Source organism: Monodon monoceros, unplaced genomic scaffold (genome assembly GCF_005190385.1).
Source record: "Monodon monoceros isolate NGI ecotype Baffin Bay Population unplaced genomic scaffold, NGI_Narwhal_1 Super_Scaffold_15, whole genome shotgun sequence".
Taxonomy (NCBI): domain Eukaryota; kingdom Metazoa; phylum Chordata; class Mammalia; order Artiodactyla; family Monodontidae; genus Monodon; species Monodon monoceros.
The window spans coordinates 21,571,444-21,586,477 of record NW_021703771.1 but is presented as its reverse complement, the minus strand read 5'-3'; the positions used below and the strand labels follow the sequence as shown (position 1 = coordinate 21,586,477).

The window sequence follows — 15,034 nt, the reverse complement described above, 5'->3', positions numbered from 1 at the left end:
CGCCACCAGGGAAGCCCTATTGCTTGTGCTTTTGATGTCATATCTAACAATTCACCACCAAATCCAAGATCATGAAAATTTACCCCTGTGTTTTCTTGTAAGAGTTTTATGGTTCTAGCTGTTATATTTAGGGCATTGGTCCATTTTTAGTTAGTGTTTGTATATGATGGGAGGTAGGGTTCCAAACGTCATTCTTTTACTTGTGGAAATCAGTGTCCCAGCATCATTTGTTGAAGAGAGTATTCTCTCACCGTTGAATGGACTTGGCATCCTTGTAAAAAAAAATCAATTGGCTATTGGCTATCAATGTATGAGTTTATTTCTGTACTCTCAGTTTTATTCCATTGGTTTAAATATCTGTCCTTATGTCAACACCTCTGTTTTGATTACTGTAGCTTTATAGTAAGTTTTGAAATTGGAAAGTGTGAGTCTTATAACTTTGTGTTGTTCTTTCTTCAAGATTGTTTTGGCTCTTCAGGGTCTCTTGTAACTGCATATGAATTTGAGGATTGGCTTTCCTATTTCTGTTAAAAAGAAAAAGTTGTTGGAATTTTGATAGAGATTGCATTGAATCTATAGATTGCTTTGAGTAGTATTGACAGTTTAGCAATATTAATTCTTCTTAATGGGTGTCCTGAGACCAGTCCCAGTGTGGAGGGGGTTTTCCACACCAACAAGCACTTCTCTGACACCAGCTGGGTGTCCTACAATTCAACTCAATTCTGACACTGTCTACCCAGTGATAGCGTCAGATTCAACAGGTTGAGGGCTCTTCAAAACTGTACTGCTTCCAGTTTCCCCACCCTCCCCCACTCCTTAACTTCAGATGCCAGTTGCAAGTTCATGTTATTACCTGTGCTTCTAGTTGACTAGCTGTAGATTGGAGGTTCCAAGGACCCTGTCCTTGGCCTTCAGACACCAGTTAAATTCCAGGTTGTTACCGGTACTACTTACCACCTGACTATAAATCAGAAGTTCTCATGACCCCCTTGTCAGGTTCAATTAGTTTGCGAGGGTGGCTCACAGTACTCAGAAAAATATATTACTTACTAGATTACTGGTTTATTATAAAAGGATGTAATTCAGGAATAGCCAGAGGAAATAGATACATAAGGCAAGGCATGGGGGAGGGGCGTGGAACTTCTGTGCCCTTTCGAGGCACCCCCTCTTCCTGAATATCCATGTGTTCACCAACCCAGAAACTTTCTGAACCCCATTTTTCTTTTTTGGTTTTTATGGAGCCTTGATTACACAGGCATGATTGATGAAACCATTGGCCACTGGCAATTGATCCAACTTCTAGCCCCCCTCCCCTCCCCAGAGGTCAGAGGGGTGGGACTGAAAGTTCCACCCCTCTGATCACTTGGTTGGCTCCTGGCAACTAGACCCCATCCCTAGGTGCTACCTCAAAGTCACCTCATTAGCATAATAAAAGACCCATATCACTCTCTTCACTTTGGAAATTCCAAGGGTTTTAGGAGCTCTGTGCCAGAAGTGGGGATGAAGACCAAATGTATATTTATTATAAATCACAATATCAGTTTTCCTATCTATGAATATGGGATGTCTTTCCATTTTTAGGTCATTTTAAACTTTTTCAGTAATGTTTTGTAGTTTTCAGTATATAGACCATTCATTTCCTTTGTTAAATTTATTCCTAGGTATTTTGTTCTTTTAGATGCTATTGTAAATGGAATTGATTTCTTAATTTCCTTTCTGGATTATTCATTGCTGTTGTATAGAAACAACCGATTTTTTGTATTGATAATACCACCAAAGTATTACATTATTAGGAAGAAATTTAACAAAAGTTGTGCAAGACCTGTATACCGAAAACTACAAAACATTGCTGAGAGAAATTTAGGAAGACCTAAGTACTAAGTAAATAGAGAGATTTGAAGTGTTCATGAATCAAAAGATTCAGTATTGTTAAGATGTTATTTTTCCCTTAATTGATCTATTAATTTACTGCAGTCTTACTTAAAATCCCAGTAAACTTATTTTTCATAGAAATTGACCAAGTAATTTTAAAGTATATGTGGAGGGCTTCCCTGGTGGCCCAGTGGTTAAGAATCTGCCTGACAGTGCAGGGGACACAGGTTCGAGCCCTGATCTGGGAAGACCCCACCTGCCGCAGAGCAATTAAGCCCATTCACAACTACTGAGCCTGTGCTCTAGAGCCTGCGCACTACAACTACCTGTGCCTAAAGCCCATGCCCTGCAACAAGATAAGCCACTGCAATGAGAAGCCCACGCACCACAATGAAGAGTGGTCCCCGCTCGCCGCAACTAGAGAAAGCCCGCACGTAGCAAGGAAGACCCAATGCAGACAAAAATGAAATAAATAAAAAATAAATAAAATAAAATATATGTGGAAATATAAATGCTACATTAGCTAAGAAAATTTGGAAAAAGAAAAACAAAGTTGAGGACTTAAATAACCTGCTTTCAAAACTTAATATAGAGCTAGAGTTATCAAGACAATATGCTATGAGCAGAAAGAGAGGGATGTTTATCAATGCAACAGATTAGTAAGAATAGAAATATATCTATATCTATAAACAACTGATTTTTGACAAAGATGTCAAGGCAATTCAGTGAGAGAAGGATAATCTTTTAACAAACGGTGCTGGATGAAATTGATATCCAACTGCCAAACAACAAACAGTCCCTTACTTCACATCTTATAAATAAATTAACCTCAAATGGATCATATACCTAAAAATAAGAGTTAAAACTATAAAATTCCTCTAAGAAAATGTAGTAGAAAATTGCAGTGACCTTAGGATAGGCAAAGATTCCTTAAAGAGGGCACAAAAAGCACAAATTGTAAAAGTTTAAAATTGGTGATTTTGAAATGATGTTCAACATCACTAATCATCAGGAAAATGGAAATCAAAACCACACTGAGATATCACCTAACACCAGTTAGGGTGGCCATCATCAAAAAGTGAAAACATAACTTGCTGGTGAGGATGTGGAGAAAAGGGAACCCTTGTGCACTGTTGGTAGGACTGTAAATTGATATAGCTCTTACGAAAAATAATATGGAGGTTTCTCAAAAAATTAGTAATAGAACTTACATGTCATTCAGCAGTTCCACTTTTGGATATGTATTCGAAAGAAATAAAATCATCTTGAAGAGACACGTGCATTCCCATCTTTACTGCAGCGATATTCACAGTAGCCAAAATGTGGAAACAACCTAAGTGTCCATCAGTGGATGAATGGTTAAAGAAAATAATGGTATACATATACAATGGAATATTATTCAGCCTTAAGAAAGAAGGAAATTTTGCCAATATTGACAACACGGATGAACCTGGAGTACATTATGCTAAGTAAAATAAGCTCTTATATATATATATGGAATCTTAAAAAAAAAAGTCAAACTTAGAGTTTGGAATGGTGATTACCAGCGGCTGGGGGGTAGGGGAAGAGGGGAGATATTGATCAAAGGGTAGAAACTTTCAGTTATAAGATGAATAAGTTCTGGAAACCTAATGTATAGCATGGTGACTGTGGTTAATAATAAAGTATACTTGAAATTTCCTAAGGGAATAGATCTTAAATGTTCTTACAACATACACAAAGAAGTAACTGTGTGATGATGGATATGTTAATTAGCTTGATTGTGGTAATTATTTCACAGTGTATACATATATCAAAACACCATGTCGTATACCTTAAATTTTTTATTTCTCAATCATACTTCAATAAAGCTGGAAAAAATAGTTGATTTTGACTTCATTAAAATATATTCAAAAGAAATTGTTAAGAAAATGAAAAAGCAAGACAAAAACTGGTAGAAAATATTTGCAGTACATGTATCCAAACAAGGCTATTTATCCAGAATATGTAAACAACTCTTCCAGTTCACTTATAAGGAGATAACCCAGTAAAAACAAGGGAAAAATTTTGAACAGACACTTCACCAAAGAAAATACACAGATAGCAGCAAATAAGCAAATTAGAAGATCTTCAACATCTGTCATTTAGAGAAATGCAAATTAAAATGTTGAGACATACTTTAGAATTAAAAAGACCGACAATACCTAGTCCTAGGATGGATGTGGAGCAATTTGATCTCTCATGTATTACTGGTGGGAATGGAAGATGTCACTGCCACTTTGGAAAACGATTTGACAGCTGCTTGTAAAGTTAAACATACATTAACCATGTGACCCAGCCATTCTACTGCTGGGTATTTACCCAAAAGTTATGAAAACAGATGTCCACACAAATGTTCAGACCAGCATCATTCCTGGTAGCCTAAAAATGGGAACAACCCAGATATCCATCAACTTGTAAATGCATAAACAATTTGTGGTATATGCATAGAATGGAATCCTGCTCAGTTTAATAAAAAGGAACAAGCTAATATATGCACCAGCATATAGCAAAACCTTGTGTAAGAATTTCTTATGAATTCTAGAAAAGGCACAACTATAGTGATAGAAAGAAGGTCACTCTTGCCAGAGAGTTGGTAACAGGGAGCTGACTGCAGCTGTCAAGGGGAAACTTTTTGGGGGTGATTGAAATGCTGTATATCATGATTCTGGCGATTGTTACATGATTGTATCCATTTGACAAAATTCATTAGTTAATTTTATTAATTGTGAATTATCCCACAGTAAAGCTATTGAATAAGAAGGAACAGAATTTTTAAAAAATGATCAAACTTCCTTTAAGTTATAGTAGGATTGGAGGGAATAACAGGTTTCATTATTTTTCGAGACTTTCACAAACAAGTGTCTACATGCTTTGGCAGGAAAAAGAGGCCATCAGTAAGATGGTTGATATCTAACTTCACTCATCAGTTAAAAATAACAAAAATTATATTCAGAAAAAAAGTAGTGATTTTGCTTAATGAAAAGTAATTGATATTATATTTAATAAATCAGATGTTTAATTTTTTAGCTTCATATTAACTATTATCATCATTTTAATTCACTTTAGAAATATAAACCTGGTCGATGTGATGATATTTTGAAATGGAAGCCTCCCAGTTTGAATTCTGTGGATTTTCGCCTAAAGATAACAAGAATGGGAGGAGAAGGGTAAGTATGCCCCTTTGTTTCCCCATGATTTTTACATGAAATAATACCATTTGCATAAGGCTTCACTGTTTACTGGGTATTTTACATATACTTTACAAAAAGAAAGTACTTTTACGTATACTCTATGTATGTACCCATAAATCGATCTCATTTTCCCAGATTACTTCTTTGACCTATCACAGCTAACATGTTGGTAGCATCCTTTAAACTTCACTAATTTTAGTCTTAGAAGAAAGTTATTTCTAATATAAAAAAATGAACTTTGTTTAATTGTAAAAGTGAAAATACATTTTACTTGAAAGTAATCCTGTTCAGTGAATTACAGATATAAGATATGATCATTAATATTATAATTAAATGTTTTGAAACAAGCCTTTTTTCCTTTGAAGGAAACTACTTCATGTTTGCATTTGGATAGCAAACACTTATCTATACTTTATTAGGGTAGGGTTTTAATTGTGGAATTACATTACAATTTTTCATTATGTTCATTGTGTTAATTTTTTCATTTATTGGTTAATCTTCATTTTTGACTTCATTGATTGCTATTTTAGAGTAAAAAATGCTTTAGCATGAATATTTTCATTGTTTTTCCAAAGCCTTGTTTAATTTTACCTTGTTCCACAATTTTTTATGGCATCTCATATAAGTAAATACATAACAACAAAACAAGAAATGTTTAATCAAGAAAATCATAAAGAGAAAGTAAATAAGATAACGCTGGCAGAGAGGTTAAAAGTGTACCAATGCATGCCATAAAATTCTTTTTACTTGCCAAAGATAAACCACAGGTTTATTTTTTTGTAGCTAATGGAATGAAGGATATACGATGAGTTATATGAATCCAGATTCCAGAAGATTAAGTCTCTTAAGAGACTGTATATTTTCAAATAAAGGTACTGTGTAGTGTGGTGAATCCTAACTAAAAAAGAATTTTATTAAGTCATATGGGTATCAGTTTTCAAAAAATAGAGTAGTTAGTATTTTACATCCTTAAATAAGAGTTTGTGACTTAATAGCAAAGTACAGTTTAGCCAGAACAATTATCTGGGGCCCCAAATAGTGTTGTTTAGGTATTTCACTGTATATTGGCCTGGTTTAATCCAAGGATAGATAGATAACTTTTGACTGTAGGATTGGATAGAATATGTATATTCTATAGAATAATATAAAAGATTAGATAAGAGAAATAATATTGGCAATCTAGAATATCTGTATGCCAGATACTTTGTCAGGAAGAATAATCTTTAGTTTCCTGCTTATCAATACTTATCCAAAAATATTATTTCTCTAATTTAATCTTAGCTATGCATTGGTATTAACATTAATATCAATTTTTTATTAATTATTAACCAATATTATCAATATTATATTATTATAACACTATTAACTACTAATAATATGAATAATTAAATACTATTAATCAGTATTTTCTTGAAACTGCCCCCAAACACATTCCCCCTCCCCCCCATATATATAAAATATCTTTGGATAAATATTGCTAAGTAGTAAACTCAAGATTATTCTTCCTGACAAAGTGTTGGGTATACAGATATTCTGGGTTGCTGGTTCACTTTGGAACCTCCACATCAAAAGTCATGCAAGCTGAGTGTAGGCTTATATGTTTTTCTGGAAGTGGCTTAGAGAAGACCACCACTCTTCTAAACAGTGGCAGCTGAGGGATTAATTCAGATGGTGCCGCCTGCATCTTCTTTTTTTTATTCTTAAAAGTCACAGGTGAATATGGTTCTTTGGAAATAAGGCTTCAAAGGTGAACTAAAATTTGTTAAATTGCCTCATTACTAAATCTTTTATTTTGCCTAAATGCTTTATTTATAATATTTAGTTAAGGAGTATAAACCCTTGTGTGTTTCTGTTGATTGTTTCATTCAGTTTTGAAAGGTGATTTTGTTTTGCTTTTTACAGATTGTAATTCTTAGCAACACTTAAAAGCTACATGAGGCTAAATGTAGCATGTCCATTTTTCTGTGTTAGAAATGATATTATTAACTTTTTCCTTCCATTTGTCTATTGCAATTAAATATAGCAAAGTGTAATTCAGTTTAGTAGTTTGTCATTTGCTTTTATTCTTAGTATGTTTAAAAATATATATATATATTTAAAAATTTTACCTATTTGAATGTCTTTTTATTTAAAAAATGAATTATTCTTGATTCTAGTCCTCTTTAAAACACACCACAATGCCAGCATTTAAGGTGATTTTTTTGGATAGCAATATGCAAGTTACACTGGTGTAGGTACCTGATTTATTTATGTAACATGGGTGTCAGTTTTCAAAAATGGGGTATTTAATATGAAATATAAAATGATAATTATGACATAAAATACATATTATTCAGTTAGCTGGAGTAATATGCTTTTTTTTCATGGAGAGAATGTTATGTATTATAGCAGTTTTCACGAAATAAATGAGTTTATATCTAATACTTATGTTAGATGCAGTATGTTAGCATTATGAGAAGAATGCCTGTAATAGTTTCAAAGGAGAGTAGCTATGTCTGTGAATCATAAGAATTGTAGCATGTGATTAGAAGTGGGGCTAAGATACTAAAATACCATGAGACATGATACTATACATAGAGAATCCTAAAGATGCTACCAGAAAACTACTAGAGCTAATCAATGAATTTGGTAAAGTAGCAGGATACAAAATTAATGCACAGAAATCTCTGGCATTCCTATACACTAATGATGAAAAATCTGAAAGAGAAATTAAGAAAACACTCCCATTTACCATTGCAACAAAAAGAATAAAATATCTAGGAATAAACCTACCTAAGGAGACAAAAGACCTGTATGCAGAAAATTATAAGACACTGATGAAAGAAATTAAAGAGGATACAAACAGATGGAGAGATATACCATGTTCTTGGATTGGAAGAATCAACATTATGAAACTGACTCTACTACCCAAAGCAATCTACAGATTCATCGCAATCCCTATCAAACTACCAATGGCATTTTTCACAGAACTAGAACAAAAAAGTTCACAATTTGTATGGAAACACAAAAGACCCCGAATAACCAAAACAATCTTGAGAAAGAAAAACGGACCTGGAGGAATCAGGCTCCCTGACTTCAGACTATACTACAAAGCTACAGTAATCAAGACAGAATGGTACTGGCACAAAAACAGAAATATAGATCAATGGAACAGGGTAGGAAGCCCAGAGATAAACCCACACACATATGGTCACCTTATCTTTGATAAAGGAGGCAAGAATATACAGTGGAGAAAAGACAGCCTCTTCAATAAGTGGTGCTGGGAAACAGACAGCTACATGTAAAAGAATGAAATTAGAACACTCCCTGACACCATACACAAAAATAAACTCAAAGTGGATTAAACATCTAAATGTAAGGCCAGACACTATTAAACTCTTAGAGGAAAACATAGGCAGAACAGTTTATGACATAAATCAGAGCAAGATCCTTTTTGACCCACCTCCTAGTGAAATGGAAATAACAAAAATCAACAAATGGGACCTAATGAAACTTAAAAGCTTTTGCACAGCAAAGAAAACCATAAACAAGACGGAAAGACAGCCCTCAGAATGGGAGAAAATATTTGCACATGAAGCAACTGGCAAAGGATTAATCTCCAAAATTTACACGCAGCTCATGCAGCTCAATATCAAAAAAACAACCCAATCCAAAAATGGGCAGAAGACCTAAATAGACGTTTCTCCAACGAAGATATACAGATTACCAAGAAACACATGAAGGAATGCTCAACATCATTAATCATTAGAGAAATGCAAATCAAAACTACAATGAGATATCATCTCACACCAGTCAGGATGGCCATCATCAAAAAATCTACAAAGAATAAATGCTGGAGAGGATGTGGAGAAAAGGGAACCCTCTTGCACTGTTGGTGGGAATGTAAATTGATACAGCCACTATGGAGAACAGTATGGAGGTTCCTTAAAAAACTAAAAATAGAACTATCATATGACCCAGCAATCCCACTACTGGGCATATACCCTGAGGAAACCATAATTCAAAAAGAGTCTTGTACCACAATGTTCACTGCGGCTCTATTTACAATAGCCAGGACATGGAAGCAACCTCAGTGTCCATCAACAGATGAATGGATAAAGAAGATGTGGCCCATATATACAGTGGAATATTACTCAGTCATAAAAAGCAACAAAATTGAGTTATTTGTAGTGAGGTGGATGGACCTAGAGTCTGTCATACAGAGTGAAGTAAGTCAGAAAGAGAAAAAACTAATACCGTATGCTAACACATATATATGAAATCTAAAAAAAAAAGGTCATGAAGAACCTGGGGCAAGACGGCAGTAAAGGCGCAGACCTACTAGAGAACGGACTTGAGGACATGGGGAGGCGGAAGGGTAAGCTGGGACAAAATGAGAGAGGGGCATGGACATATATACACTACCAAATGTAAAATAGATAGCTAGTGGGAAGCAGCCACAAAGCACAGGGAGATCAGCTCGGTGCTTTGTGACCACCTAGAGGGGTGGGATATGGAGGGTGGGAGGGAGGGAGATGCAAGATGGAGGAGATATGGGGATATATGTATATGTATAACTGATTCACTTTATTATAAAGCAGAAACTAACACACCATTGTAAAGCAATTATACTCCAATAAAGATGTTAAAAAAAAGAAAAGAAAAAGAAAACCATGAGGCAAATTAATTTCTTTTCTTGATTGTGTTCCTAATATTTCTACAAAGCTTAGTATGGAGTGGAATGTCTTGAAAGGTATAATGTAAATACCAATCTTTGAAAATGTCTGCAATGAGTTTTTTTAATGATGCCTTAGGCTTTCAGAGTATGGTTTTGAATCTCCCTTAGCTGCTGTAATAAAGTGGTTATAGTATAGATTCTTGTTAGATTAAAATTTAATGCAAATAGAAAAATCTATTAGCTGTCCTGTTGATGGCACTTAAAATCTAAACTTTGCTCTTTTCCCTCTTTATAGTACCATTTCTGAAAATTCAAGGTATATTAACTTAATGATGATTTATCATGGCCTAAAATAACTTGTGTATATCTTAGCAGTTTACATTGTGTTCAGCTTTACAGACGTACAATTCAGATTTTCAACTGAAAGCTATACATTGCTTTAAAATTATTGTGGGTTTATATTAACTGATCTCCAACCAAAAATTGTGGTCTTTGTGAAAAGCTAGGATTACAAAGGTTGTCTGTATTCTGGAGAGTGTAAACTCTTGAGTACGATGTCAGTGACTTATAGGGAGCTGTATAAACTTATTATTTGTATAGCATAGTTTAGAGCCCAGATTCTAGAGCCAGGCTGCCTGGGTTTAAATCTTCTTGTTACCTGTGTGACCTTGAGCACAGCCCTTGTTTCTGTGCCTCAGATTCCTCATTGGTAAAATAGGAATTGGCCTTGTAAGACTTTTGTGAGGTTTAAATGATCTAATATATGTAAAATATATATTAATATATATAGTAATTATATATTGCTGTTATTTTTGTAGTTTTCAGTAAGGTAGATTTAAAAGTCCACATTCCCTTTTTGCCGATCCTACAGTTCTGTTGTTTGTTGAACTGTATAAATTTCACTTTTGTTTGTGAATCATTTCCTGTTTGATTCCAATCCCTGTTAATTTTTCCCTTTTAAAATGCATATATCTTCAATTTATTTGTGTAATTAATTATAAATTGTTGAACACCTGGAGAGCAAGAAATAACAGAAATCACAAAATTTGTATGTATAGAATTTTTTGGTAACAAATGTCTTAAAATAATGTTGACAATATGTATAGTGGTTAAGAACATGGATTTTTGGCCAGGACTGCACAGAACCAAATCCTAGCTCCACTACTTCCTTGCTGTTATTACTTAATCTTTTTAAGCTTCCTCATCTGTAAAATGTCCACAGTAATAGTGATTAGCTCATAGATTTGTTGTGAAGATTTATTCATATTCTATATTCAATTGCAGGAGCGAACAAAGTAAATATGGGTTCTGCCCTTATAGACTTTACAATTACAAGCTACTGGCCTAAAATGCAAAAATAGTATTGCTTTATGAGGTTTTGTAGGATTAAATATAAGATGCATCTTAACCAACTCAGGTCTGGGCATTTGAAGTTGAGAAATGCTAGCTTAGTAAGTAGCATGCTGAAGTAAGTGAAATCAACTACATGATTCTACTTGAAAATGTATGAACAAGTCCTCTTAACTCTGCTGACTAAAGTGTTTTTTTTTCCTTCTGCTCAGATTTATTTAAAGAAAACAATAATCTGATTCTAATGCTTACTTGAACAAGTGTTATTATTTATTTATTTTTTTTGCGGTACGCGGGCCTCCGACTGTTGTGGCCTCTCCCGTTGCGGAGCACAGACTCTGGACGCGCAGGCTCAGCGGCCATGGCTCACGGGCCCAGCCGCTCCGCGGCATGTGGGATCTTCCCGGACCAGGGCACGAACCCGCGTCCTCTGCATCGGCAGACGGACTCCCAACCACTACGCCACCAGGGAAGCCCCAAGTGTTACTATTTTTAAGAAAGAAATTATAGTGGTAAAATATTCAGACTGCTGAAAAAAAATGTTCTTGTGTAAGAAAGTATTAAGTCAGCAAGAATATAGCTAATAAACTATAGGGGGGAAAAAGAGTCTTATTTCTCTGCTGAACAGAGCCATTTTCTTTTTTCCCCCTCTGTTGTATTTTGGAATGAAATGCTTAACTCTTTTATTTACAGTTTATTAAAAGAATTATTTTAAATAAATGAAATTAATTAGAGTTAAGAGCACTAATATAACCAATATTATTACATAGTACTTTTAGTAACTGAGCTATTTGGCATATAGCTAGCTGGTCGGAGGGGTATAACAATGGCTACTTTTATTTTTTAGCAAATGGCCATGGTACCTGCTTTGTTTATCCTATTTGAACATATTCTCATCATGCAAACATTTTTTAAGACAAATGCTTCCTTGGGTTTCAGTCCTTTGAATGGTTAGTGTATCAAGTTCTTGATTATGCTGTATTTCCAAGTGGGCCGGGTGAGGGAAGGAGAAGCTGTGGCTGGCTGTTCAGTTCCTCTGCCCAGCTGTCTATGAGGTATTAGTAATTCTTCTTAACCTTTGATTTTGTCTTCCCTGCTTCCTACAGAAAATCGTTCTCAGGCCATCTACCAAAAATAAATATAGCCAAAGCACCTAGGAGAAAAGGAACATGTGGTTTACAAACTTGTGCTTGTAACGTCACTGGTGTCAAAATACTTTTCTTTCACTTGTTAATTTACTGAAGAGAAATTGGTATTACCTTTGTTTTATCATTTGGTTCTTTGGCATTTAACTATTTATTCATTTCAAATTGTTCATTACAACGAGAACCTTTTGCTTGTGTCATTTGTTCTAATTTAATGTATGTTTTACTTAATTGCAATTTTTCTAAGTTAGCTTTTACGTTATGAGGAGCTTGTTACCTGGGAGATATCCCTGGGGAATATTGTATAGATTAAATACTAGTGTAGTTCCTACTTTGAATCACATCGGAGAGAATGTGATTCAAACTAATCCAAGCAGCCTGTGAACATAGTATTTTACTATAGACCTCCTTGACTTTGTATCGTATCATAAAGGAGAGTCACTCTCCATGCCATTATATTAGTCTACTGCAGAAACAATTGTGTTTATAACAAAAATATTACTAAGCCTTAGTAAAATGAAATGCTTATGTTTTAGTCCAATGGCTTATATTTGATATAATTATGGATGGAATTTTAAAAATTAGCAGTTTGTTACAGCTTGCGGTATTAGGATTTGGCCTGGAGTATTGATGAAGTTACTATAAATTTATTGCTGAACATCCCAAGTTCAAATCTTGTTTATATATTATGGGTAAAATGAGGAAAAATTTGAGCTTTTTAGCCACTGTGCATTTCTCTGTTTAATGCAATTGTGGAATAAATTAAATAGCTCTGATTATTAAAATAATTATAACTAGTGATAGAATTATATTCTTGTAACTCTCACAGTCTGTTTTGAACCAAGCCATTTAATTTGGTTTAAAGAGTTAATTATGACAAGAGGATATTTAATATCCTCTAGCATATGACAGCTTCAAAATATAAATATGGTAATTTATTGTAAAAAGAAGAAAGCTAGGGCACATCATTGTTAATGCAGTCCTTTTATCTCTGGAAAATGGAACTCATATTAAGCTTTGAATCTCAAGGGAAAGGATATGGGGGAAGGGTATGGAAGGATCTCATTTTGTTCTTTGTGTACATCAGAAAACTATCTTAGCAAACTGGACTTCCAAGTGTTGAATAATGGGATAGTAAGAACAATTATGATCCATGATTTTTGCAAAGCTTCATGAAGTGGTGTTGCTAGTGGTTGTTTTCAGTATCTTTTATTATATTGGTACCTGTTATATATGACCTTTGTTTTCAAAAAATTATACTCAATTATATGTAGGAAACGTATTTCATTGTGTAATAACAGTTTAAGCTTTAGATTTTCTAAATGCACATATACATACCAGCATTGTTCAGGGTAAACACTACAGATTTAGCAATTGTATTTATAGTACATTACCACCTTGTAATTAGAAACCTCTATCAACTAGAAGTTTTCTATATCTGCAGCTCAGAGATAGTTCATGTTCATGCTGATAAACAGAAGTCATTGCAGGTTTCATACGCATGTTTTCAGTCATCAGAGGAAGTCTAGATTATGCAGCTTTTTAAGAAAGTACATTCTGTTTTTATTTAACTGTTTGAGAATTGATGATCTAAATTGTAGTAAATTAACATGTTAGTATCAAAAGTATTTTTCCTGACCATTATACAGTGACACGAGTTCCTCAAATATCATCAAATTTACCTCTTCTGAGTAATGTTTTAACTTTCATAACTAGAGCTGGACTATGTATTATTTAGATTTTAAAATTGCTTCAGCATTTAAATATGGATTTATAGTAGAAAGTATAGACCGTATTACATAGTCTCAAGGGAGTTTAGAATACATTAACTGTAAATTACATGAATTCATTACTAAGAAACAACGACCTTTATTCATCTTTTTCAGAATCTAATTTATAAAAATGAAAAGGAAATCACTATCCTCTTTGTCTTCCATTTACTTTTGGACTTTCGGCATAGTAAGTAGCAGTGCTAGTTAAAACTGATTAATGATCACTATTCAGTAACCATTCCTTGAAAACCATCTGTGTGCAAACCACATTGTGAGGTGCTGGGAATAAAAAGATGGGTAAGCCCTATCCTGAAGGTATGAGTAGCTTGACTGGAGGGACAGATGTAGATAAATATCAGTGTGACAGATGCTGTACTCTCAGTGTGAGTAAAGTACTACAGAAGCCCAGACAATCTTATATTACATATAAAATATTTTAATTGTCAATAATAGTACAATGAAGGTTCTATAGAAGAAGGTTCATTTGAGTAGAACTTTGTAAATACATAGGCATGGCATTCAAGATATATAGTCTGAAAAAAGTCATGAAATTACATGAAATGTTTATCGAATCATTAGAGTTTATGGAAGTGAACACTTGAAAAAAGTAGGCTAGGACCAGATTGTGATAGACCAAGAAAAGCAGAGTAGAGAATTAGGACTAACCATGGAGAGTTAGTGACCAATAAAAAGAATTGATATTATCTGTGCTTTAGAAAGTAACTGGCTAGAAGATAGAGATTAATAACATATTCTAATCAGTTTTACAAGCCAGAAACCTATAAATCATCTTTGTCTACCTTACCTGGTTATCCAGTGAAGTCCTGTTAGTTTTTACTTCCTAGATATTGCTTAAATATGTTGGCTTTCTTTTGTTCCCTAGTCATGATCTTAATTCAAACAAACATTGTGTTACCTGGACTACCGAAATAACCTGTAACTGATCTTACCTTACTACCCTTGTTCTCATGTAGTACATTGTCTGATGTTAGTAGACATTACTAGAACTCTGTTAGCTTTTTTCTT

The 15,034-nt window shown here is 34.1% G+C and overlaps 1 protein-coding gene across 1 annotated transcript in view; it reads left to right on the top strand.

The window, feature by feature from the left end:
* Window positions 1-15,034, top strand: part of RNGTT (RNA guanylyltransferase and 5'-phosphatase) — a 221,505-nt gene that overhangs the window by 123,229 nt on the left and 83,242 nt on the right. Inside the window, exon 13 of the mRNA XM_029223623.1 lies at window positions 4,960-5,060. Within this exon, the coding sequence (XP_029079456.1) occupies window positions 4,960-5,060 (101 nt within the window). The remainder of the gene's footprint in view (window positions 1-4,959; window positions 5,061-15,034) is intronic.